Source organism: Fusarium keratoplasticum, chromosome 2 (assembly GCF_025433545.1).
Source record: "Fusarium keratoplasticum isolate Fu6.1 chromosome 2, whole genome shotgun sequence".
Lineage (NCBI taxonomy): Eukaryota > Fungi > Ascomycota > Sordariomycetes > Hypocreales > Nectriaceae > Fusarium > Fusarium keratoplasticum.
Window position 1 is genome coordinate 3,401,419 of NC_070530.1, and position 25,941 is coordinate 3,427,359.

The 25,941-nt window shown below is 53.4% G+C and overlaps 9 protein-coding genes across 9 annotated transcripts; 3 read left to right on the plus strand and 6 right to left on the minus strand.

Annotated features, from left to right (window-relative positions):
- Nucleotides 1-212: 212 nt before the first annotated feature.
- NCS57_00295800 (uncharacterized protein) lies at nt 213-2,807 on the plus strand (the record flags this gene model as incomplete). Its single annotated transcript, XM_053052976.1, has 1 exon — nt 213-2,807. The coding sequence occupies one exon, from the start codon at nt 213-215 to the stop codon at nt 2,805-2,807; it is 2,595 nt and encodes an 864-aa protein (XP_052918222.1).
- Nucleotides 2,808-3,470: 663 nt separating this feature from the next.
- Nucleotides 3,471-4,011, minus strand: NCS57_00295900 (UBC core domain-containing protein; the record flags this gene model as incomplete). The annotated part of the gene is made up of 3 exons (XM_053052977.1): nt 3,471-3,534; nt 3,585-3,790; nt 3,859-4,011. The coding sequence occupies 3 exons, from the start codon at nt 4,009-4,011 to the stop codon at nt 3,471-3,473; spliced, it is 423 nt and encodes a 140-aa protein (XP_052918223.1).
- A 480-nt stretch (nt 4,012-4,491) lies between these two features.
- On the plus strand, nt 4,492-5,806 carry NCS57_00296000 (uncharacterized protein; the record flags this gene model as incomplete). Its single annotated transcript, XM_053052978.1, has 2 exons — nt 4,492-4,934; nt 5,038-5,806. 2 exons carry the CDS (start codon nt 4,492-4,494, stop codon nt 5,804-5,806), a joined length of 1,212 nt encoding a protein of 403 aa, XP_052918224.1.
- A 954-nt stretch (nt 5,807-6,760) lies between these two features.
- On the minus strand, nt 6,761-7,786 carry NCS57_00296100 (uncharacterized protein; the record flags this gene model as incomplete). The annotated part of the gene is made up of 1 exon (XM_053052979.1): nt 6,761-7,786. The coding sequence occupies one exon, from the start codon at nt 7,784-7,786 to the stop codon at nt 6,761-6,763; it is 1,026 nt and encodes a 341-aa protein (XP_052918225.1).
- A 1,649-nt stretch (nt 7,787-9,435) lies between these two features.
- NCS57_00296200 (SEC63 domain-containing protein) lies at nt 9,436-10,506 on the minus strand (the record flags this gene model as incomplete). Its single annotated transcript, XM_053052980.1, has 1 exon — nt 9,436-10,506. The coding sequence occupies one exon, from the start codon at nt 10,504-10,506 to the stop codon at nt 9,436-9,438; it is 1,071 nt and encodes a 356-aa protein (XP_052918226.1).
- A 916-nt stretch (nt 10,507-11,422) lies between these two features.
- On the plus strand, nt 11,423-12,888 carry NCS57_00296300 (uncharacterized protein; the record flags this gene model as incomplete). The annotated part of the gene is made up of 4 exons (XM_053052981.1): nt 11,423-11,759; nt 11,808-12,125; nt 12,170-12,495; nt 12,541-12,888. 4 exons carry the CDS (start codon nt 11,423-11,425, stop codon nt 12,886-12,888), a joined length of 1,329 nt encoding a protein of 442 aa, XP_052918227.1.
- A 252-nt stretch (nt 12,889-13,140) lies between these two features.
- Nucleotides 13,141-14,130, minus strand: NCS57_00296400 (Pectate lyase B; the record flags this gene model as incomplete). The annotated part of the gene is made up of 1 exon (XM_053052982.1): nt 13,141-14,130. The coding sequence occupies one exon, from the start codon at nt 14,128-14,130 to the stop codon at nt 13,141-13,143; it is 990 nt and encodes a 329-aa protein (XP_052918228.1).
- A 2,080-nt stretch (nt 14,131-16,210) lies between these two features.
- Nucleotides 16,211-17,620, minus strand: NCS57_00296500 (Poly(ADP-ribose) glycohydrolase; the record flags this gene model as incomplete). Its single annotated transcript, XM_053052983.1, has 1 exon — nt 16,211-17,620. One exon carries the CDS (start codon nt 17,618-17,620, stop codon nt 16,211-16,213), a length of 1,410 nt encoding a protein of 469 aa, XP_052918229.1.
- A 2,363-nt stretch (nt 17,621-19,983) lies between these two features.
- NCS57_00296600 (Glycosidase) lies at nt 19,984-21,378 on the minus strand (the record flags this gene model as incomplete). Its single annotated transcript, XM_053052984.1, has 3 exons — nt 19,984-20,586; nt 20,634-21,217; nt 21,282-21,378. 3 exons carry the CDS (start codon nt 21,376-21,378, stop codon nt 19,984-19,986), a joined length of 1,284 nt encoding a protein of 427 aa, XP_052918230.1.
- Between the last annotated feature and the right edge of the window lie 4,563 nt (nt 21,379-25,941).

The window sequence follows — 25,941 nt, forward strand, 5'->3', positions numbered from 1 at the left end:
GATAATTGCAGCATCTGAGACGAATACCGAATCGATCACTTGGCCACCTAGTCAAGACCTCCGCTTCAGCAACTTCACCATCAACATCGACACCGCTCCTCCGCACATGTTGCTCTCCGTGCCGTCGACTTAGCGCTGACAGTAGAATCCCCGGGGGGAACCTGACGATCCAACCTGGGGACGGAAAAATAAGAGGGCACCCGTGAGAAATCATGGCCAAGTTTACTTTTCACGGCCGCAAGAAGCAGCCGCCAAAGGTGACTGTCACCGCCCCGCCTATGAGCAAGGCCCAAAAGATCCTCGGTGCGACCGCTCTCAATATCGATGCTCCTCACCAGTGGGAAGACTTTTCTGGCTCCAAGGTCAGCGTCGCTGCCACTGATACTTCTGATGCTCCGACATATGCATCGTCGGCGAGGCATCAGCGCGGTGGTGGTCGCGAATGGGGAGATGAGTCGGAGATTGTGCCTCGGCAGTTCAGGAATAACGGAGCGCCCACCGACGATTACGACGATGACGGAGTCTCGGACATGACGAGTATCCTCAGGAAACGGCAGTCGTCTTCCACCCTTCACTCGTGGTACGACAAGTCCAAGCAGCCTTTGTCCATCTCCCAGCAGACGTCGAATTCAGCCATGGCCAAGGGTCTCCCCCCCAAGGCGCAGAGGATGCTGGATATGGACCATGCGCTAGAGAATTCAAAGTCCAGAAGGAAGAAGCCCGCTAAGCTAGACCTGTCTCACCTTATGGGTCGGTCTCGGAACAAGAAGAATGAGAACCAGCCTTGGGAGGGCCCTATTCTTGGACCAGACCAAGTCGTTAGGTCGCCTTCCGTGCTGTCGCCGTTGAGCACGCCCTCATTAAGAGGGAAATTGTCGAAGCGGCCCACAAAGGAGAGTCTGAGGTCATTGCATTCGGAGACGAATCGACCTGAGACAAACCGACCTACGATAAACCGACCTGCGACGGGTGACAGCAACCGCCGAGGACATGGTCATCTAAACGGACTGCCTAATCTGTATGAGCATTATGAGCAAATGTCGTTCCGCCAGGTTATGGATGAAGAGTTGCATGAGATGGAGGAACCCCCGGAGAAGCCGAAGCAGACGGAACCTCAACCCAAGCCGACAACTACCCACACCAAGCAAGGGCATCACCCTGCACCGCCGGCACACCATGATGAGCAAATCGTCTCACAATATGCCAAGCGTCATTTGCCCCAGACGCCCCAGGCCATCCTGGCGAGCAAGCCTGGCCAATCTTCACCAACCGATTGCGCTGCCAGCGTGTCCAGCAGGCACACGCGCACATCAAAGGCATCGAAACGCACCGATAGGAGTTTCCAGGAGTCGGATCTTCAGGAGAAGAGCGTGCTTTCACTTTCATCAGACTCTGAGGAGGACGAGTATATGGACTCATCGAGCAAGGGCGCTGCCTCCGTGCCCGAGTATGCGCACTCTGACGCAGGATCATCTATTGACTATAGGCCAGCTACATCTCGGACATCCGAGAGTGCCGACAACAGCTCAAGACGATTGAGCAGGTCGAGCAGGTCAAGCAAGCGAACCAGCTTTGCGGCCACAAACAACTACTTGACCATCCCGAATGGACACCACCGGCCTCCCGCTGTCAGCCCTCGGTCAAGCTCATTATCAGGAAGCTCTACAAACACCATCCAAGAGGGAACCGCTGGTCAATCACCCTCGCGTGTGTCAAGCATGCAATCCAACTCGTCGGCAAACACGACCATGACATGGCAGAGCAAGCCTGGTTACGGCCTGCAACAGGCCAAGGCTGTCACCATGCACCCTGCCCACGGGCCTTCGGAAAATACAACAGACTCGGAGCCAGAGAAGGAGGTGGAATCTTCAGAAACCGAGCCAGAGGCTGAGGTTGACATTCTCCCTGCGCGGAAGTATGTCCCTCGCGACTCAACAACAACCAACCCCGACCAACCGACGCCTCCTTTGAGCCCCAGCTCAGTCGACTTTTATATCCGCTCTGCTCACTCTTCTATCGATGGTCACGGAAGCCATAACCGTTTCATGGCCGTCACCCGCCAGGAGGAGATGCTTCTGGCTGCTCTCCGTCACAAGAGGCAAATCATGCGTGAGACGTTCCTCAATGAGATGGACGAAGGCGCCCGGAACGAGAAGCTCGCGCCCAAGGGTCACCAGTCAAAGCCTTCCGAGGCCACCATCACTGAGTCTTCTTTTGACTTTGACTTCCCTGCTCCTCCTACTTGTAAGGACAAGACAACCGTTGCTGCAGATGGCACCACCGTCCTCGATCTGAGCCATAGTGCCAACCAGACTCAGCCCACGGCCAAGTCGACAAGCGTAAAAGAGACCCGAGTCCCTCCTGCGGCTCCTCAACTATCCATGAAAAAGTCTACACCTAAGCTTCATAAGGACCACCACCAGCACGAGCGCATTCTCCTCTACCTCGATTCCCCCCTTGCCGCGGAGCACGCGATCGATGAAGCTGAGCCGAGTCCCGACCTGAGCGACTTTTATGAGTATGGGAACGAGTCCGAGGGCTCAGAGATTGTGTCTGAGGTCATTCTGTACGCCAAGCAGCGTCGTCACAGTGACCGAAAGAACAGTCGACCCAGCACCAAGCGCCGACCCAGCCGGACCCAGGAAAGCCCCAACCGACAGGCCGATACTCTCGAGGTCGGCGTGCCTCGCCCCGATAGCCCCATCTCCCCTGATGCTCTCTCGGCTGTTCCCCGTCGGCCAACAGTCAACAAGAAGACGGCTCGGTTGAGCGCAGTTGGCCCTGCGCGATGGGGTTACGAGGACTAATTTCACACGTCCCCAGCGGACGACGATACGTTCTACAACACTTTCCTTTCTTTTCTTGATTCAACGCATTCTAGAAACCGGAGCATTCCTGGATACCTCGATCACAGCCATGATCGCACGCACATACATACAACCTTTCCTTTGTCGGCGATGATTTCTTTAAGATTTGTTTCTTTCAGGATACCTCAACTGGGTTCTTTCCGGAGCAGTAGGCGAACCAACATTGTGGACTGCTCCTTGCTATGGGAGCATCTGGTGGAGGGAGTTTCTCTTGACGACTATGCCCGACTGCGACGAACTATCCCCTGGATACTGAACTGTTCTATTCTAAACCACCTCTACAAAATGCCGACTGCTTCGAGTCGCCTGAAACAACGAGTTCATTGGACGTGGGATTAGTCCTTAAGGACGGAGCGGAGCGGTAGCAATTTCTTTTGACGAACGTGACGAAAAGCGAAACAAGACGGATAGGTACGGGACTGTAATATGACTGAAAGGGGGGCATTCTGGGTGGAAGTTTGTGTATCATATTGTAATTCGCGATAGCCGCATAACGTTCTCGAATACCGCAGAATAGCGAGGAGAGGGGCAGCTGGCTCCTTGTTCTCCAAATGGATAAGATTTATCTTGAAATTTCGACACCTTTGTTACGTGGTGAATGGTTTACGAGTAGGTAGAGCCCTCGGGAGGCTGGGGGATCTTCTTGTTGTGGGAAGAGGCCATGTATCTGGTTCATGTCAGTTATGACTCCCTGGCGCCATGTCTGATCTTCCGTACCGTCGCAGCTCAATGAGGATCGTCTCCATAGTGTTCTCCCGCTTCCACTGGGCAAGGCAGGGCAGCTGGCTAGGATCGACGACACCGTTGGTTGGGTTGACGCAGGGCAGGTTGACCTGGCTGACGAACTGGATCGTGGGGGGGAGGTCAGGGTACTCAGGGCCGCAGTGCATCTTGACGCTGTAGATGCGGTTCTCGTGGACGGACTGCCAGCATATTAGCTGAGCTGCCTCATTATCTGTAAGCGACACGGCGGCCTGTAATAGGGACCTACATGAGGGGGACCGAGGATGGTGCCGTTCCAGTTGCTCATGAGAAGATCCTCGGGATCCTCAAGACCGTAACTGCAGGCCTCGGCGCCGAGACCCTTCTCACCCTTCTCCAGCTCCTCCAGCAGGCGGAAGTTGCGAGGAACCTTGGCGGCCATTGTGACGTATCTCTCTCCTCCGTACACAAACTAACCCTTTTAACAAACCAAAAAGAAAAGGAGGTGGAAGGGGGAGATCGCTTCGTGGGGGTGACGTTGTTGTAGTGGCGGTTGATATTGGGCTATGAACTTTCGGTCCAAGACATGGGAACGCGGGGCAGGGAGCAACAGACAGCGGCGGTGGGTGGTAAAGGGAGGGAATCTCCCCGATAAGAGTGACAAGCCCCGCCATTTGCACAGCCACACATGCCACCTTTCACGCCACGGGAAAGAGCACACGCACCCGGAGCTCCTACCTTGCCTTGCGGAATAACGTCGGAGCTTCCGGAGCGGAGCTAAGAGCTTTTGCTGGAGCTGGGATTTTGGTTTTTCCACTGACCCGACTCGTGGAAGAGGGACGTCATTTCTTTGCCTGGCATCGTTGACTTCTGGGTTGCGATCCTCCCCTCTCCAGCCATTTCTTCCTCCCCAACCGCAATCATGGCCATGTCCGTAACGCGGGCGGTCCTCCGGGCGCCGCAGCCGCGTCTCCTCTTAACAGCAACCGCCGCCGCCGTCACGGCCCGGTCCCTCTCGGCGCGCCGCCGGCCCTTGAGCACCACCTCCCGCGCCCTCCTCCCCGCCGGCTTCGGCTCCCCCGTCCTGCCGTCCTACTTCTCCAAGCCCCGGCTGCCGGCCAACACGATTGTGCGGTTCGTCCCCCAGCAGACGGCGTGGATCGTCGAGCGCATGGGCAAGTTCAACCGAATCCTCGACCCCGGTCTGGCCATCCTCGTGCCCTTTATCGACCGCATCGCCTACGTCAAGAGCCTCAAGGAAGTTGCCATTGAGATTCCTAGCCAGAGTGCCATCACCGCAGACAACGTTACTCTGGAGCTGGATGGTGTTTTGTTTACTCGTGTCTTTGATGCGTATAAGGCGAGGTGAGTTGGTTCTCTTGAGCTCGACGGCTGTCGACTATGACAGCCATTGAGGACGAATTGTACCATGAGAGGCAATAAGCTGACATTCTTTGCCCCTCTGCAGCTACGGTGTCGAAGATGCCGAGTACGCCATCTCTCAGCTCGCCCAGACGACCATGCGATCCGAGATTGGTCAACTGACCCTCGACCACGTCCTCAAGGAGCGAGCTGCCCTCAACACCAACATCACAGCCGCCATCAACGACGCCGCCGAAGCCTGGGGCGTGACCTGTCTGCGTTACGAGATCCGGGACATCCACGCCCCCGCCGCCGTCGTCGAGGCCATGCACCGACAGGTCACCGCCGAGCGTTCCAAGCGCGCCGAGATTCTCGACTCCGAGGGTCAGCGCCAGAGTGCCATCAACATTGCCGAGGGTAAGAAGCAGAGCGTAATTCTGGCGTCCGAGGCTTTGCGGGCGGAGCGCATCAACGAGGCAGATGGTGAGGCCGAGGCTATCCGTCTCAAGGCACATGCCACTGCTCAGGGTATCGACGCTGTCGCGAAGAGCATCCTCAAGGGTGAGGCTGGTGCCCAGGCTGCAGTCAGCCTGAGCGTTGCTGAGAAGTACGTCGACGCCTTTGGCAAGCTTGCTCGCGAGAGCACTGCTGTTGTTGTTCCCGGCAACGTCGGCGATATCGGTGGCATGATCGCCACGGGTCTCAGCGTTTACGGCAAGGTGGGCGATGCTCAGGCACGCTCCATGGCCAAGTCTCTCGTCGGACCCAAGCAGGAGTCCTCAGAGGCGGACGAGTCCGAGACCTCTCACGACGAGAAGCCCGATATCAAGGAGACAGTCCTCGAGGGCTTCAACCAGGCGGCTGGCAAGAAATAAGGCAGCCAGACACCCCAAATCTATCACCACATTCACGGAGGAACCGCATGAAATCACACCCACTCAACTATCAGACACAAACACAACCCACAACAACCATGAATAGCGGCGTTTAGCGGATGTACTTATAGGGATCTCGTGAGGGGGTCTATCATTACTCTAGAGCCAGGGGGGGAAGGGGAAGCGCGCCAACGTGTACTATATGGTTTATTTTTCTTTTTCACTCAAAGCGTATGGCAAAAAAGGAGGGAGTAGGCTCGATAGTAGGCCTGATCCCGGCTGTATCTCACCTGTTGTTGAAACAGGGAGGTCAACAATGAATTGAAATATTCACGACTCACCAATATCTTGGCTCAGAAGTCCATCCGAGTATGATGCGTGGTATCCCGTTGACATGTTCACAGATGCGTGTGAAAGTAGGCTCTAGGGGACTCGACTATGGGGGGTTGGCAACAGCTTCAACTGAGACATGAAGCAATAGATGGTCTCGTAAGGTGTTGATACTGGAGACTTGGCTCCTCACGACAGGTCACATCTTTGAATCCCATGCACACGAGGGGTCGGGTTCGTTGACAAATGGGGTCAAGGTGGCTGAGATACATGTTCGATAGCGCAAGCCAAGGTGCATCACTCGCAGCTTGACGCAGGAACCAAGCCACGAGATAGCCTACATCAAGTCGACCTTCAGCCTCATGTACCTATCCAACTTGTCACGCAGGTAGTTCACTTATACAAGGTTCAGGTGCTCGCTCAAGGGTATTTACTATTCAAAAGACACTGTGATATGTTAAAACACATCGATACTGGCTGGGCTAATACCACGATCCCACGTTATATCGCTTCATTATTTCCATCCATGTTTCTCCCTAGGATATTCCGTCGAGGCCGTTTCATGTTTCCGATAATAATGGCACAAGCCCCCTCAACGCGCCGACTCCGTATTGTATATGTCGTTTACAGCAAAAGGGGAACCAAAGCAACGAGGCCAACGAGGAAGCTGGGCACATTGATGACACCAGCGTTAGCGCCTCCGCCGCTGCTGTTGCTGCTGCTGCTGCCACTATCACCATCATCGTCATCGTCGGGGCCACCAGACATTGGTCCAGTAGGGAGGGGACGAGAGGAAATCGTGGGCTCTTCCCCGATCGTGGGGACGGGGTCCAAAGAGGGCTCGGTGAAGGAGGGAGAAGAAAAGGTAGGCTCGGTCAGAGAAGGTTGGGTGATAGTAGCGTCGTCATCGTCATCGTCACTGCTGCTACCGCTTCCGCTGCCGCTGCCGCTGTTATCGTCATCGTCGTCGTCGGAGCCTCCGCTGCTACCACCGCTGCTACCACCGCTGCTTCCACCACCGCTACCGCCGGAGCTCGAGCCGTATCTGCAAGTACCGTCGCTTAGACAGGTCTCTCCGGAGAAGCAGTACTTTCCACCGCCGCAGCAGACGCTTCCCTTGGGCATGCAGCCATCGTCACACTCCTCCTGGAAGCTGTAGCAGTTGGGGCCGCTAGAGCCACCAGAAGAGCCACCTCCAGAACCTCCAGAGCTCCCACCGGAGCTTCCAGAGCCAGTAGTACACTCTCCTAGGCTGCAGGTCTGGCCTTCGTTACAGTAGCCGGTGCCACAGCAGACCTTTCCTTCGGGCATACAATATTGGCCGCAAAGCTCCTTGCCCTTTGCGCAGCCGCTCGGTGTTCCCGAGCAGATCTCTCCATCAGGACAGCAACCGCTGGCAGTACAGTAGGTCCCGTCTTCACAGTAGGTGCCGAGGCTGGGGCTGCAACACTGGCCCCCCGATTCGATGCAGGCGTCTCCGCATGATTTCTGGCTACCAGTGCAAGTTCCAGTAAGACTGAAAGTGAGCGCTTGGGAACCAGCACCAGGGATGAGAAGGCCCTTTTGGTGGGCTTGGTGAGTGTTGAAGTTGTAGTTGCTGGCTGCAGCTGCGAGGCCAGAAAGGGAGACGAGGAGAGTTGATCGCAACATGGTGAATACAAGAGACAACAGAACCTTGGTGGCGTTCAGAGAAAGGAGCTTAGAGGTTTCTTTGAGCGTAAAGGCCAAGTACCAGCTCAAGTTCGTGGGACAAGTTCACCTCTTATAAGATCCGGGAGCAGGACCCCATGCTAACTCTGCACCTAAACAACTGGGCTTGATGTGCCGTGTCGTGGGCACGACCCGAAAAGCCTTCCGTCGAGTCAGAGGCCGGTTGGCTTCAGCCTAGCCCGGGGTGCTCATGCATCTTGTGGCGCCATGCAATATCTCAAGGGTCAAGGTAGGAGTTGGCTTCGTGATGGCTTCTTGCGGGTACAGTTCCCGCGCTAAGGCAGTAGATCGCCCACCAATTCAAGCTGCATCTTCTCCCATGATTGCCTATTAGGCTGCTATGGTTTCGTTTGCCACGCGAGCTGGCGGGTTCTCCCTAAGCAATTCGTTAGGGCCACAACTTCAAAACAAAAACTTGTTGAACAACAGATGACCAGGATGTGCTGTTCCTGGGTCAAATTGGGCCCCAGATCAAATGTCAGACGGCTTAACCTCACCCCGCTCAAAATAAAACAAGCTCCGGGTCATCGTGCCCCAGCGCTGACGTACGAAACGTCGTTTTGCTCGGGTTGGTCGACTGGGGTTCAGCTGTAGGAATCCCTGCATTGATCTGATATCTCTAGCCTGGGCTATCGACGAGAGAGGAAGGACGAGGATGATCTTCGCGCGTTGGCTCTTGTTGTCGGTCACACGGCACAAGACCCCAGGTCTAGCAGTCTAGAGCCGTCCATCCACAGGTTTGTACCTCGTAGGTGTAGGATTCTCGAGCATTTCGCCACTTGGTGATTGGGCCTCGGTGCAACCATGATGCAGCAAGGCTGGCTTGTTTGCTCAAGAGGCATTTGCGACTTGTTGACCGGGGTATAAGTGCATGAAAAGGCTGAGTGTGAAACCGCCGCCAACAACGTTGAGATTAAACTTCTTAGTGGCAAGGGTCGGGGTTCCAAATTTGGATCTGACCACCAACGACGATGAGAGCTTGAGTGCTTGTCTCCACCAGCCCACCCTTATTCTCTGCCCTACAGCGACGGGCTGATTGTCTGAGCACACCTGAGATTGGATCAAGTGCCCTCTCAGGCTGGGTGCTATCCCAGACTGGAAAGAAGCTCGCGCAGGGCAGAACGGGCTTCATTGGGCCTCGCTGACCAGCCGTCTTCCAATGAGGTTCTGCGTGATATATCGCTAGACAACAGTCTGCAAGGTGCCGGGGTTTTGTTCTGCAGCTAAGTCGGCCGACCTGGCCCAGATGCTCAAGAGTCAAGCGGTCGGGAAACTGTGCTGTGCAGAGGCGATCCCTGGGGCCTCGAGTAGGCTGCCTTGTTGTTAGTTAATCAGTGATGCAGGTGCCTCGACTTGCCTCTCTCGCATTGACGATCCAAATCTGCCTTGCCAAACGTAACGCCGGAGCAGTCTGTATTGTCTTGATGTGGACAATTGTTAATGTTGGACCTGATGTATTAGTGCCTCACTCAGCAATGGCCTTGTGAGAGCTCTCGAGAATGCCGGACTAGATAACAAAGAAAGCAACCTCATGAGAATCCGTTTGCCGTCAACATGTCCTGACATGTTACCATCCATAGATTACTCACTCACACCGCAACATTCATCTGTATCATGGTCCCGACAATCTCCTCACATGCCAACACAATCTTGAGTTCTTCGCCCTTCTCCGCGGCCAGCCCGATAATCATTTCCTTACTCTCCACAAGCCGTTTTGCACTGCCTCGCCAGAACCAGACAAGTCGTCCATCTTTCCCCTCAACGGCTAGCGATAACCATGGTATGCGGCTGTTCCAGATTGGTGTCTCCTTGTTTGTGAAGCCAAGGATGGCTCGAGCAATCCAAAGTGGTTTGTCAGTTTGTTGCTCAGCACAGCCTTGACCAGACTCGCCCGATGATTTTGCTGAAGGGTTGTATTGGCTGACAATTTCAAAGTCCAGCGTAAGGACAGGAAACCCCGCCAGTTGGTGCAGCATTGTGTGGCCAAAGGGCGGATTCCGGCTGAGAAGGCGCTCAATGTGGTAAAACTCGAGCTTGGCCAGCTTTCTGATGGTTTTGATACCAGCCTTCACAAGTCGTTCTTTTTTCACGGCACCAATGCCCTCAACCTGCAACAGCTCGTTGTCGCTCCCTTCCCAGACGTTGGCCTTGACACTCCTCAACACGTCGAGAGCTGTTCGTACCCCCTTTCCGTCGCCACGTTCTCCCAGTATATCCACAAAGCATCTCAGCACGTTGTCAAGAGCTGAGTACATACGGCGAAGTTCCTGGTTGAGCTCTTTCCGAGCTGGTCCAGAGAGCTTGTTGGGCCAGGGTGCTCTTGACATATTCAATTGAACGAGAAGGAAAACTTTGTGCCATGGCTGAGAGATGTTCTCGGAGATCGGGTAGGGAATACCGGTGGTGTCGTTGATGGCTCTACAAAAAGCAGTCTCGCCTCTTTTGATCGGAAACGAACGAAATTCGGTCGCAAAGCAAGCCTTCTTGAGAATGTCTGAGCGAGTGGGGTGGCTCTGGATGGTACAGAGCGTCTTGAATGTCAAGGGTGCCAACTTGTAGCGCAGCTGGATCTCGTGTGACCCTTGCGATGCTGTTGGTTGAAGTTGTTGAGCCTCGGCTGAGGAGGACGGTGTGAGGTTTGGTTGGGCTTGACTCGCCATCGTGAGCCTTGAATGGTGATGGCGATGACGGTGGAAAGTGATGCAGCTTGCAGGAGTCGATGACGCGGATGATGTCCATCTTAATGGTATATGCCTGCCTTGCTCGCTTGGATTGGAGGGAGGGAGATTGTACCTTCCTCCAGATGTGGTAATGAGCAAAAGGTGGGAGATCTGGGCAGGAGCTTCCCATCAACATCAACACCTATCATCGCCAGCTTTTGCCATCATTCGACAGAACAAAGCCTTCATACAGAGGTTCATTGGGGTATTTGATGATTCATTTTCATCATACGCTACGGCTCTGGTCAGGAGCTGCATCACCTTGGGTTGGTCGTTTCCCCTGAATTCCTGTGGTGGTGGGAGTTCGCAGCATGCAAAAGGGCCCCAAGGGCTCCTTCTTTGACGCAACGTGAAAATCAAGGCAGCAGAACGCAAGAGGCTGGTGAGCTTCTGTGGAAGCACGCAACGTTCGAGAAGCGAATGATACACGTAGTGCTAAGATGGTCAGTATCACCACCCGATCATCATAGATCTCGACTCGGACTTCACATCTCGGAGTAAGCGATGCAATCCGTCTTGAAACCCGTTCCAAGGTTCAGCAGAACCAACTGTAACACTGACAAGAGACAAGGCGCTGCTCTTCCCTTGTGACCATGTCTTTCCTCGCCTCGCCATCAACGTCAGGGCCTTCCTCCTCCTTGATACCTTCCCAAGTTGCCTCGATGTTGTCTGAGTGGAAGCGATTAAAAGGATCTCCTAACTCTCTAGACTGATATCTTCTTCTTTATACTCCTCTCCATCTACTTCATTGTTGGATTCTCAGCATCGTCCCTATCTGCATCATTACTACCCCTGGAGATACTAGTTCACTTGCATTATTCTATTCAACTACCGTTTCGCGTCAATCAACTTCACCATGCCTTGCCGTTGCTACATCGTCCCCCCTCATCTTTTGCGTGGCATTGCCGACAGCCAAAGCAACCCAGAACACATTCGCAAAGCGGCTCAGGCCTCGCTCGCAGCTCATGACAGAATCACTAGTCTGCGAAAGGAGCGTCTCGCCGCCTTGACGACTCCTCGTGGCTATCAAAACAGCCGCCCTGTCAACTTTCAGCCTCAGCACATCATCCCTGACGCCTTGCTTCGCCATATTTCCGAGTCAGATCAGGTTGATGAAAGCACTCGCACCCGTGCCAGGCGAGATCTGAACCACCTCCAGCAGATCCTCGGAAGAGTCCAGGCCTCCCAGCAAGGTGATTCAACTCATGATTTTCCATACTTCTTTATTTAACTTCTTGCAGGTGAATCGTCGAATCAGTCTCTCGGTGCTGCAGCAGACGCAGACAAGGACAAGGACAAGGACAAGGACTCTCCCAAAGACGCCCCATACCGCGCCATTCATGACGCCCAGAACAGCAACGACGAGAGTGATCTTCCAGGGAAGCTTGTTCGCTCTGAAGGGCAGGCAAAGACCAAGGATAAGGCTGTCAACGAGGCGTACGACAATGTGGGTATCGTCTTGGAGTTCTACAAGAAGTATTTCAAGTGGCTTTCCATCGACAACAAGAACATGGATATCATCAGCACTGTTCACTTTGGAAAACGCTACGAAAACGCCTGTAAGTGAGATCCACAACTACCCGTTTCCTTGCTAACAGTGCAGTCTGGGATCCCGAGAAGCTGCAGATGGTCTTTGGGGATGGTGACGAATTTCTCAACAACTTCACCGGGTGCATCGATGTCATCGGACACGAGCTGACCCACGCAGTCACGGAACACACCAGTCCTCTTGACTACTACGGTCAGTCTGGTGCTCTGAATGAGCACATTTCTGATGTCTTTGGCATCATGGTCAAGCAAAAGGTTCAAGACGAAAAGTCAGATGCGGCGGACTGGCTCGTTGGTGAAGATTGCATTCTTCCCGGCGTCAAAGGCACAGCCTTGAGGAGCATGAAGGCGCCCGGAACCGCCTACGATGATCCACGTTTTGTAAGTTTACAGACAGCTCCTCCAACCACAGCTAACAGTATGCAGGGCAAAGATCCACAGGTTGCTCACATGAAGCACTTCAAGACCATGTTTGAGGACAATGGTGGAGTCCACATTTTCTCTGGGATTCCCAACAAAGCCTTCCACCTTGCCTCGGTCGCATTTGGCGGATACTCTTGGGAGAAGGCAGGCAAGATCTGGTGGGAGGCGATGAAGTCTGGCAAGGTCCCTTCCAAGTGCACGTTCAAGCAGTTTGCCGATGTTACAGTCGACTGTGCCAAGGATCTTTACGGAGAGTCTGCTGCAAAGAAGGTCAAGAAGGCATGGAATGATGTCGGCGTCACTGGAAAGGACTCAGAGCCAGTGCCAGACAATTGGTGCAACATCGCCTGAAGAGACAATGAACGAGTGGTGGAATAACCAGAGTTGATTAAAGACGGAATTTGATACCATCCCTAGATAGACAGCCTTATCCTACATGCATACAATACATCACGATAACGGAACCATGTTCGGCCAATGCTTTCTATTATGGACAAGTTCAACCAATAAGTTGAGCTATCAAGTAAATATGTACACTACAAAGTGAGACAGGCCTCATCGAAACTATAGCCATTCCATCGGCATGGGCTAATGGTTGGTCGCTTAGAGCTTGAGGGTCTGGCCAGCAGTGCCGTAGACGGCGCTCTTGGCCTTGCCGCTGCCGACAAGAGTGTACTTGTAGGGGATGTCCTTGCTGGACATGGAACCAGCGGGAGCGTTGGAAGCAGCACCACCCAGGGAGACGTCCTTGGCGGTGATCTTGCCAGTGGTCTTGGAGTCGACGGAGGTGAGGGCAGTCTTGGCGTTCTCGAAGGTGGTGGACTCAACAAGGACGTTGGCACCCATGCGAGAGTTGACACCAGTGGCACCAATGTCAAGGTAGTAGTTGTTGAAGATGTGGACGGTGCCGAATCGGACAGAGGGGGCACGCGAGTTGACGTTGTACCAGTAGTTGTTGGCGTAGGTGACGTGGAGCTTGCCAGTGTCCTCCTTGGAGTTGCTGTCAGAGTGGCCGACAAGCGAGGCCTTGTAGTGGTCGTGGAGGAAGGTGTTGGAGACGGTGATGAAGTCGGAGGCGTGGGTGATGTCGAGGAGACCATCGTAGTAGTCCTTGCCGTTGTTCTTGTTGGAGGAGAGATCGCAGTGGTCGACCCAGACGTTCTTGGAGGCCTGGATGCCGATGGCGTCACCGCTGCTGGCCTTGACGTTCTTGATGGCAAGGTTGCGGACAATGACGTTGGACTGCTTGTTGATGTACAGACCGACACCGTCGAGGGTGGCACCGGCAGCACCGACAATGGTCTTGTCAGACTTGACGCGGATCTTGGCAGCGCCAGAGATGGTGCCCTTGACGTAGATGACCTTCTTGCCAGTGGACTCAGCGGCAGCGCTGAACTGGGCAAGGGAGGAGACGGTGGTCACAGAGCCGCCGTTTCCACCAGTGGTGCCGCCGTTCTGAGTGGCGTAACCGATGTTGCAGCTCTCAGTGATGGAGGCACGCTTGGCGAGGACGTTGCCGGCCTCATCCTTGATGGTGGGGGTGGGAACGGCGCTGACGAGCGCGACGAGGTTGAGGAGACCGAGGAACTTCATCTTGACGGTTTATATATACTTGAAATTGGTTGAAAGGTGACGTGTGTTTTTTGGTAGTTTTCAAAGAGTGGAAGTCGGAACCAGTCCAGACAGTAACGAACGAATAACAAACGAGAGAATGAGGTAGAAGAAGCTTGGAATGAGGAACAAAGACAAAAGAAGCTGTTTGTAGATGCAATCCGGTCTTCTTTTATACTTGAAGCCATCACAGGTCTTGGGCCAGATGCCGTTATTGCCGTAAAGACTCCACCTCTAATGAACAAGGACGCCAAGTCGCATGGCAAACAAGGAACAGAAACAAAGTCGCACGAATGGGAGAATTCCCCGATGACGATGGGGAACTGATGTCTGTGTGGAAGCCGGGGGGACATGAAACGGAGGCGCCCCGAGGAAAAGTGGAGTGTCCGGAGCTCCCTTCGGAGGTGTTCTGTCCTAATCGGGGTGCAGGGCCCGGGGACTGACCAGATGTAGGCCTTGCGGTTTCGCCGACGGAAGAGTGGGAGATCTACGGTAGTAGTCGGAAATGGGTGATCGGATCGACAGTTTTTGTTGATTCTGTCGACCACGACGCCTACGATACAGTCTGTCTACAGCCACAAGAGCTAGAATATGAAGGTGTAAGTGAAACGTCAGCTTATCACATCTTACTTGCGAACACTGAAGCCATCATCACGCAACATGTGCCTTCCCTTTAATCTGCCCTATCACGGTCCAGACGGCTCCATCCGGCTTGGCGGACAAGGATGACATGTAGGTACGGTGAGGCGACGGTGAGGCACGATGCCCCTTTTGTGCTGAAATGACAGACACTCGAGCAGTGATTGAGTAGTCGAGCAGGAATCGCCTCGAGATAGAGTAATAAGCTCAAAGATAGAAATGAGCGCCTAGAGAAAAGGTTAAAAGCGTAATGCAGAGAAGCTTAAAGCGGTAGCTGGCCTATCGTGATTGAGGTGTATGATGGCTAGTGAAGTGGTTTGGCTAGCTCACATACTAGTCAGGTCATGACGATAAACATACTTTCTCCTGTGGACTAGAGACCAGTATGGACAATCCTAGGTAGGTCTGTCAAGGAAACTTTAGGCCGATGCAGGCCTCACTCATTGCTCTCTTTTCCGTCTACTCAATTCCAATTGACAGTTACGTGTACTTCAAACCAAGCTATAGAACCCATTCCGAGAGTCCCCCAGTTCCCGTCGTGCGCAGGGATACCACCCGCCATGCCGGGACTGTCAACAACTTCCCCCCTGTCGTAGGTATACCCTGTCATCTGACAAACGCGCAAGCAGTCTCCATTAAAACATGGCACAGCCGCCTTCGAGGCAACGTCAAGACGGCTAAGTCGGATGTCAATTTGAGGGTGCCAAGTAAGTTTGGCTCTTGCCAAGTAAGTTCGACCTCTGCCAAGTGAGGAGGATCATGGTTTCTGGGAGGGTCGGTGTTGACTTGTAAGCGGGTTGACTCTTCCTTTCGGAAATTTGGTTATTGCCTTGGCTTCCATTTGCTGGGTGAACCTCGTATTTCTGTATATTCCAGTGTAATTGATGTTTGGAATACAAAGATTTCATGTTGGGATGGTAGATTACCTTGTATTTGCAATGGGAGATTTGGGTGTCATGCGGTTTGAAGGCTATTGGGAGATACTAGGAGGAAGTAACTGCGTATTTTCTACAGCTACGCAATCAACACTGTTGCTCAAAGCTAGTGGTGACTACAATACAAGCAACACGTGCCTCTAATTCGTTGAATATCTGAAGATTTCTTAACCGCCTTGGTGGCTGTGCCAGGAACGAGTCCATTCCCTACCTAGCCCCTAGACAGCTTCAACGACATCTCAAAGTTGACCCTGACTCAACATGCCGCATGCCAAGGTGATACATGACAAACGCACATGGAGAATTCTCACGTTTCTCCTCCAATCCAACATTCCAGGCCGACAGATCTTTCCATCATTGGATATTATTCAGGGGGTTGTGGATGAAGACGCGCTCACTCTGGATCCTCATGACAAGTCAACATGATATCAAGTGCCGGCCAAGATACACAGCCTCAAACTCAGGTCTTGGAAGTACTACGCCAAGTGTCATGGAGTCCCTGACACCGCTTGTTCAATCCACTCCAGGATCCCTTCCCTTCGTAGTTTCTCCGGAGCCTTCAACAACGTGTCCCTCATCACCTTTGCAGATGAGCCCTCACCGACCTTGGCTACCCTCTCGAATGCAACTCCGAGCTCGTGTTCTCCAGGGCCAAGAACTATATGAAGTCTAATTCCCGCCACCGCCGCTGCAATCCAGAGAACCGCCAGCTTTACCCCTGGGTCGCCTCCGAACGCGCCACAGCCCCAGAGTCCGGTGAAGACAGCATCTCCTTGGTAGGATTCGAAGCCTGTGGTTGCCTTTTTGATCTCTCGGTCGACGTTCTCTGGGTGCAGATCAGGTAAAAATCCTTTAGATGGTGATTCAAGCATGTCCATCTCCAACGCATCCATGAAGACGAGTCGACCGCCCGGCCGCTCGACACCCTCGGCCAGGGACGGCACACCAATACAACTCCATTCAATCTGCCTCTGATGACCCTGGGCACTTAACATGGCTCTTGCACCTGACACAATAATGACGGTGTCATCTGCGAGGTGTGGTGTGACCAGGACGACAGGATAACTCTCCGGGGCGATGCCGACAAATATCTCTTCCTGTGTCGCCGACTGACCGAACCCGATGACCTTGTTTGCAGAGACGACAGCAGCACCTCCTTTCCCCTGGAATTCGGAGTTGTGTATATCGGTTGTGTGGGTGTCAAGATAGCTGACATGAACTGGTGCCAACTTTGCCGCCTCCAAAGCCACTTCGCCCTCTTTCCGATACAGCTCGTATATGACGCAGGTTTCGGTGCTACCCGTAAAACTATCGTGATCCTGAAGCAGATCGGAAGCTTCGGGTAGACGCTCAAAGTAGGTGAAGAGTGCTTCGAGGTACATCTCTACCGCTGCAGGATGTCGTTGCTCAGACGAATACCAGATGCCCAAGTCCTGGTAGCCTTCATCATCTCTCTGAGAGACAGCAGAGCAAAGAAACTGATGTGTGACTAAACAAGCGACCTGGCCACGGCTAAGACGTAGAGGAAGCCCTGGTTGAAGAAGCTCAAGCTGTCCGCTGGGAAAGTATGTCGGAAGGTTGAGGGCGATGTCGCGTAGTTTCGGCCATGTCGTGCTGAATAATTTGGTCTCGCCCCTAGTACTCAAAAATCCTTTCAGTGTTTGAAAATCATTGTCTTGACATGTGCCTGCGTTGGCGGCAATGGTCTGCATCCGGTCTATGAGCTGTGGGACTGATGACACAGGGAGGCGAAGGAGATGCTGCAGCAGAGGCCAGAAGGGGATACAGCCAGATTCATCCTCGTCAACTTCAACATCGTCAGGTAAATCGCTGAACCGATCAAGAACGCGACAGGATGGAGAGTTGGGGAGAAGAAAGCTGGGCGGTCGCGGCGACATAGCTGATGCTTGGAGTTGAAGGGTCGGCGACAGACTCGATAGAACTTCAAATGGCCATATGGATATAATGTTGACCTGATACAATATCTTAACCCTATAACTGTTTAGTTGTCGCCAAATGTGATGGTGTTAATGAGTGTCAAGGATGAGTCTTCACCGAAGGCAGCAAGCCTCTCAAGCCAGCCACTAACCAGTCACGAAGCCATGCCCACATAGGCTGGATTGGATCCATCATCAGAAGTACAAGACGAAACTACCACCAGCGCTCTTAAGCCTCCAAGCAGGTCACGGTGAGGGATCCAGACCAATCAAAGCTCTCGTTCATCACGATGCCTTCAGTTCTACTAGATGCTGCCCAAGGACGAAGTTTACAGATGATAAGGTCTTATCAGCCATGCTCCCCTAAGTCTGCGCTAGCTGTTAATGACACAACACTGGGGCGTGGTACGGCTTGGAGGTCAATGGGCACTTGGGCGGATATATCCCGTGAGTGCCCAAGGACCTCCAAGGAAGTACCAGATGAGCCATAGACCGATCAAAGCTCTCAAAAGGAGAGATACATCATTGTCACCTCACTTCCGCCCTAGGAGCAGGCAGTGCAATCATAAGGCCTTAGCAATAAGACTCCCTATGCCACCTACCAACTGCCAGAGAGACAACACTAGGGCGAGGTCTGCCTTGAAGGTCCTTGGGCACTCTTGGGATCGAAATAGTAGCACCAATTGCGAAAGACAATCACCCCAAGACTTTGACGCTGCTCGGCCAAGGTAACTGACTTGAGGATTGGTTTGCCCTTGAATGAAAACAAGGGCTCTCTCGGTTTATTGACAAAAGTAGACTATGTGTGAGAAGATTGAATATTCATACCAGATACAGTAGCATCATGAGCCTCAAGCCACAAGGGGGTTGATCCCTTGAATGTCAACCCTTGCGATACCACAAAGAAAGATTGAAAATTAAACCCCTTCTCGTCCACGAGTCGAGGCATGCAAGGAGGATCATCCTTAGCGCTGTAAATCGCGTTGCATTGGCAGGCTGACACGCCGCTAGCTGACCTGCGATGATAACGAACAAAGGAGTAATATTGCAACTGATAAGCCAAACATTCACTACGAGGGCACAGCTGTGATAGTGTTCAAGGGCTGTCTCAGAAATTCCTCCCCCGCAGTATCGGATCTCTCCTTCGCCTGTCACGTCATTCAACAGAGAGGGATCCAAGTGACATTCGCGATCCCAAATGCCTGACGATAAGTCGATGCGGTTTCATATGTCAATCATAATCAACCAGGTTGTTGTCTACCCCAGTTAGAGAGACAAGGATGTCAAGACGTGGGGGAGCAAAAAACCACGAGGTCAGTCTTGAAGCATCGTCATTTCCCTCAAGGACCGCTACAGATGAGGCCAAGGCTCGAATACGAACGGCAGATTGATTAGTTTAGCCTTGGGCCAACAGGTGTTGTTGGTGTTGGGCAGGGCCTGCGTACAGACTATGGGCGATTATTGATGTACGGCCAACTCAGTATTATCTCCGGAGTCCGGATACGTAGCAGCGAATTATTGACTCTTGTTCCCCTTCAATAAAGCTCCCCTCACGGCAAAAACGGCCCTTGTATCCCTCAAAGCTCGGTTCCCGGCATCTTCTAGCTCTTCTCTAGCGCCGCCTCATCGCCCAGACTGACGGGCCTTGGCCAGAATGGGAGGGAAATGAGGACCCTCTCTGTGCCTCTATCCGGCCTGCAGAGACGTGGCTCTCGTGGAGTCTGGATGAAATGAGCAGCGCAGGGACTTGGCAGGGACTCGACAGGGTTTGACCAGGGACTCCGGATAAAGGCAATCGCTGTCATGTGTAATTCTATCAAAAGGTATCGTGCGAAAAAAGCATCCGCGATGCATCATTGTGTAAAATCCGACAATTCTAACCCAAATCAAACAACTCAAAAATCAATCGTCCGCATCCGAGATGCCAAATGTATGTAATCATCCAATCCGTGCTCAATCATATCCTCAAACCACCGTGCCAAACATCGTAATCCCCCATGCCTAGCGCCTCGGCACCCCAAAGGCGAGATAAGGCCAAGATTCTTGTCTCTTTGGGATACGACCACTAGGGAGCAGGCCCATTAAAACGCAGCATCTTTGAAAGGTGTTGTGCCTGCCAAGTGCCCTCTTTGAATTGTGTGCGTGCGTGTTGCGCCTCTTTCCATTCCACAACTCTTCGAGCGATAAGGGGGCGTTGCCTTGGCGAGCGTAAGGATCGACTCGAATAAGTTAATTAGAATGGTCTGCTCTCTGCGTGTAGTCTGCAAGCTCTACATGCTTTGCGACCCCAGAACAAGATAGTGTACATCCAGAAGTGAAGGGTTTTAGATGAGGATCTGGGCCATGAAGAGACCAGCAGCAGCGAGAACGCTGCCGGCCAATCGGGCACCAGAGTTGACGGGAACGGTGCTGACCGAGGGAGCAGCGTCGTCTCCAGTCTCGGTAGCAGAGCCGGTCTCCTGGGCACCGCTAGAGCCAGATCCGGCCTCGGTGGTAGTGGCGCCGGCGTCCTTGGAGGTAGCAGCAGCAGTGGTGAAGGTGGTGGCGACCTCAGAGGTCTTGGTCTCCTGCTCAGTGGTTGTCTCCTCCTCCTTGGTCGAGGTCTCCTCCTTGGTGGAAGTCTTGGTCTCCTTCTTGGTCTCGCTGGAGGTGGTCTTGGTCTCCTCCTCGGTGGAAGTGGTCTCGGCGGTCTTGGTCTTGGTGGGCTCGGCAGTGGTGCTAGTCTTGGTGACCTTGGTGGTGGTCTTCTCATCGTCGTCGTCGGTGGAGCTGGTCTTCTTCACCTTGATGCTGGTCCAGTCACCAGAGTTGTCACCATAGACGTACTCCTTGGCACCAGCGTTCTGGCCAGGGGCGTCCTTTCCAGCGTAGTCGACAATGGTGACGCTCTTGTAGTAGGCGTTGAAGGGGGCATCGTCGAAGTCGGTCTACACTTGTTAGCATATTTCGATATCAGGGAAGGATCATGACATACGTAACCGCCAGCCCACTCTCGGGTTCCGGCGTTGCTGTTCTTGCCTCCAGCAACCCAGGTTCCGAGCTTAATCTGCATGGGGGTCTGGGGGAAGGCAGATCCGCCCTTGGCGTCGGCAGCGTTCAGAGTACGGACAACGGCATCGTCAATGAGCCAGTCAATCTTGGTCGAGGTCCACTCAACAGAGTACTTGTGAGTCGAAGTGAGAGGAGCAGAAACGGGGTGGTAGACGGCGCGGTCGTATGTGGTGGTATCACCCTTGCTGAAGTAGTTGGACTGGACCTGGGCGTTGTCACCACCAACCCACTCCCAATCGATCTCGTCGAGGTCGTCGGACTGAAGGACGGCACTGGTGACAACTCCCTGGCCCTGAGCGGCCTGGACAACGACGTCGACTCGGCCAAAGAAGATGTAGTTGTCTGTTCGGATGGTAGGAGCATCGCTCTCCTTGTTGATAACGAACCAAGCACCCTTGCCGTCGTACTTGAGGCTGGTTCCAATCATGCCGTGGAAGGCATCGCATTCACCCTTTGTGAAGTCACAGTCGACCTTGTTGTCGCCAAAGGCAGGGTTGGCAGGGCAGGCTAGGCGCGAGTTAGCAATGATGCGGGTTGAAACACAGATATCCCATAAGAGTCGCAAACATACTCTTCTTGAGGGGGTTGCAGTCGGTATAAGTCTGGGCAGAGACCAGGCCAGCGGCAGCGAGGACCACCGCGGCGGTAGAAAGAGCCTTGGAGAACATTGCGTCGTGCAAAAGCTGTGTCAGGTTTTCAAAGGTAAGGCTGTTTGTTGTCTGTGGTGTATGAAATCAAGGTGCTTTTTCTCAAGGGCTTCGAGAGAGTGTCGCCGCTTGTAGGAGTTGTATATAAGTGATATAGCGAGAGACGAGGAGAATGGGCTCCGTGAGAAACGGGAAGCAGGTTGATTAGTAGGGAATAATATATGGCCACGGCAAATAAGAAAAGAGAGGCAGTCCGAAGAGGAGCTGGAGATGGTGGTGTTTTATTGCAGCAGACGAAGACGGGACAGGGCCCATCTGCTATCGGCGCCTCCAGGACCAGCTTGGGCAGGCGCTTCGGGTCCGGTGGGTCAAGATTGCCCACGGTGGATTCCTTCCATTGTGAGGCAACCCCTGATGGAGCATGGAGCCGTCCGGTCAAGGGCAAGAGCGACCGGGGCGACGCCAAGATGGTCTAGGGGTCTCACCCTGGCGCAGGCTAAGAAAGAGCCCCCTACCGCGGACGAGAGCGGGCAGGAAAGACGGTTCCAGCGGCCTCTCAGTGGACGCTACCACTGAGACGTGTTCCAGCCATGGTCCAGAAGCAGATGATGCTGCAGACAGAGACATCCATTGTATGACGCGGCCACCAGAAGGGGAAAGCCCAGCCACAGTGGCTCGCGCAGAATTGACCTGAACAGGCACATTCAATAGTCACCAATTCAATTGTCTCTGATATCCAATGAATGAATTATCGTATCCTTCAACCAGTCACCATCGTTACACCCAGAGGCGACTGCCACAAAGGTGCTCAAAGGTGCTCGGCACCCGGAACTTTACGAATCCGCACGTGCGCGATAGGCTGATAGCCCGACCGTGATCTGATCTCCCCATGACACTGGTGGGGAGAGGATGCCCATGACGTTCGTACAGGCGACAGGGCTGCTGCACTGCTACCGTACTGTGCTGCCACTGTCCAGCATCTGTCTCTGTAAGCGGCCCTCTCCTGATGACGAAGCTCCTTCGCAGCTCCCTACCTTATCTGTGCTGACGGCGCGTGGTTACAGTACAGTCCCTGAAGATCCACGATATCATCCCGCACGGCCTGTCTACCCAAGAACCACGCCGGAAAAAGTCGTCGTAGAGGCTAGCAGTGCCGAGGCCAATACGAGATGATCAACGACAAAAGGTTCGGGCGTCGTAGCAACCGTGACTGAAAACGAAGCCTTTCGGCCGCCGTTTAGTCTACGAGTCCACATTCGCACGCGCTTTACTGGAAATGGGACCAGGCTGCTTTCGGCAAAGGTCAACATGTGCCAGACGAGAGGCGCAGACAAGGTCCAGCAGACCCCTGAAGGCTCCCCCCTCTGTCAGAGGCTGCCACAAGCTCACACGGCGCCCGTTCATGCAGCACTGTCCTCTCAGGTCCCAGGGGTCTGGTTGGGGGGGGGGGGGCCGGCCGAACCTCGCCGACTCGCTGAAGGATGGAGTCGCTCCGGCAAGGAATCCCGGGTGATCAGATCGTCTGTCACTGAATCTCGTGCCTTTGCTCGTATCGCATCTCTGGCAGCGCAGCAACGTTGGTCGGCAGAGTCACCCATTTCGGTGGAGAAGCATCTGCAAACCCAAGTCACTTGCCCAGAGCAAACACGAGATAAGCAGTCGGTAGCAAGCTTGGCGCATGTCACTAGCAGCTTGGTCATTCAACTGAGATGTCGGTCATTGATTACGGTAGCTCTTCTTTTACGGTGCTTGGCTTGGCTACTGCAAACAAGACTGCCACCGCCATGCGACCTCTCGGCTGACTGCTGTGCAACCAACCAGCCAATACGCAGTGCTCCGTACACAGCATCCAGAGGGAGCACTTGATCTGATGCATGCCCTGCATCATGGAGCGGGCCTGTCATTATGCGGGAGAGGAGACTACAATCCCTGGCCCGGTCAGTGCCGAGTTCAACAATTGACTTGCAAGCAATCGAGTCTCGTCCGTCTTCCCCATCTCTCAGCCGGTTCTCCTCCTTTGTCCTTCTCCATCCTTCCCGCTTCGTCCAAGCGTCCTTGTTGATCCATCGTGTTAACCCATGGCCTTCTTTCACTGTGGTCTCCACAGAACAGAGCCGACGTCACCCTGATCTGACATTCCTGCAGGTTCTCCACGAGGCCATTTCTGTCGGAGGCGAGAAGAGATTCGGAGGCGAGAAAAAAAAGACTATCTGAGGATCTAGAGGGAGAAGCAAACACGAGCCTCTATCACGAGGCATCGCATTCCAGTCATGGACCGGCCGAGCCCACCCGCCACACCCAAGACTTCTTTGTGTGTTTTTTCTAATTTTACTTGTAGTCTTGGCCAAGCTTGGTTAGGTACTTGGCAATGCCGCCGTCTGGCCTGGCGCCTTTCGGGGAAATGCGTGTCAGGGTCTGTGTGAGGGTGTGTCATGGGCATCTCTGAGTCGCTAGGTGAGTCTGGCCTTTCAGGCTGTGGCCAAGGCGCCAGGGCTCTCGAATCAAGAGCCCTCCCGTCCCTCACTCATGCGAGGGGCCGTGGAGAGGCTTGATGGTCCCTGAGCTGAGGCCCTGGCACTTGCGCAAACTCTCCGTCCGGCTATTTCAGGTCTTTGCTGACTGATAGGGACCTAATTATTATTTCTGCTTGGCTATCCCGTATTTCGGCCTCACCTGCTTTCGCTACACTCCGAGTCTGTTGTTACGAGAATCTCTTTCACCGCTTCGCACTATGAGTCTCATGAACCAATCCTGCGTTTCACTCTGTCACACTCAGTCTGAGCCTGGATGTGCATGACGTGATGATATGCTGGAGCTCGTTTGTTTGTTTTGTCGAGATCTTCACAACCTCTCCACCATTCTCTTCTCCGCCAACAACATGACTGCAATCTGCAAATCGCCATGTCAACTCTGCCCTTGGCGCTCAACAGTACATTCAACAGTGACAGACAATGTCTATCGTGCGAGTCTTGGTCGGCCACTGTCTCTCTTCTCGCCCTAGTGTGCGCCGACCCGCCATGGGCCCCTGATCTAAAACCAACCCCGAGTTTCAGAATCCAACAAGGTGGTCGAACCATGGACTCTGAATAGACAGAGTCGAGTCCGCCAAGCAAAAGATCCTACCGCGCGATTTATCTCGAGAAATTAGAGTTGCCTGATTGACACCGCCGAGAAGCCCAAGAGAAGCATCAGTCTCGTCAAACCTCCACAGACACGAGGTGATCGACCGTCTATCTCCTTGCCCTGCTCATCACTGAGCACAATAGTACGTCAACGGTCCACCGGTTTGGTCCACCACAATGTCTGTCAAGTCATGGATCCCCGCGGTTGCTGTCTATCCTACTCGGCCGATTACTACCTCGTTGAGCCGGATGGCGGATAATCGTGATTAGACATGAAGCATGCCCGCACGTCTCGGTTACTCATCAACCCTAGATGCCGATCAAAACACACAATTGTGAGCCCTAACCATGATCGAAAAGAGTTTTCTCAAACAAGGCGTCTGAATCCTTCCACTCTGTCTGTGGCCTGTTGCTCTCCATCACCTAGCAGGATCAAGATCCTGTGCTACAGGCACAATGCTATGGCTTCCAAGACTCTCGCAACTCTATTCTTCGTACTGGCCCCTGACGAAACGGTTTCACTATGCTTTAAAGTTTCGTTTCCGCTAGACGACTATATGGGATGATAATCCGACCAACCAACTGCTGTTGGACAACCCCCCACGGAAGGATGCCCATGTATCTGAAACCGTCATTTAATTATGCGGCACGGTCATTGCAGGAACATCGGCCCTCTTGCTCGGAAATCTCCCCAACACGGGTCGTCGCCCTATAGTTTAGATTATCCAGTTTCATCGAGAGGAGCGCATGAGTCTTGATGTTTCGATCGGGCTCCCTCCAGGCAGACGACGTCTGTCTCACTTTGACGTGATTCACGACGCCTTCAGGATCATGAATCCTTCTTCTTCTTCTTGATCGCATGTGGGCCTGTCCATTCCAGCAGACCGGATGCATCTGTGGGGTAACGCTGTAGTTCAACGCTATGATGTCTCAGTTGTCAGTCGTTGGGCGAGCCTGTGTGATGATGTTCTGAAGCTGAGTTGGCAGAGTCTCCAACCAGACCCAGGCTCGGAAAGGCCGAATATTACAGTAGAAGCTTGTGTTTGACTATATCGGTCTTGCCGTTCTCTCCATGGGTCTGTCCGATCAAGGCGACCGATATGGTTCAACCACCATACCTGCAGACACTCATGAAATGAGTGCCTCACACCAAACAAATGACCCTACAATACAGTTAAGGTTATCAGGTGAGGTAGTGGCATGACTCTTGTGCGTAGCATTGGTGAGAGATAGCCGAGTCATTGTTCTTGGGTGATGTGATTGTCACAAACCCTCACAGGGAATAAAGAGGTTTACCGAGGCAAACCTCTCCAACTGCCCAGCCTTCCTCACTTTAACTAGACAGCAATACCGCCGTGAATCATTCCGTTCATACAGGAATTGACAGCTCGAGCCAATTACATAAATCATTGGTTTCAGCTGCCATCTTTGCTGCTTCTTGTTTGTAGGTGTCGGTGGTGGT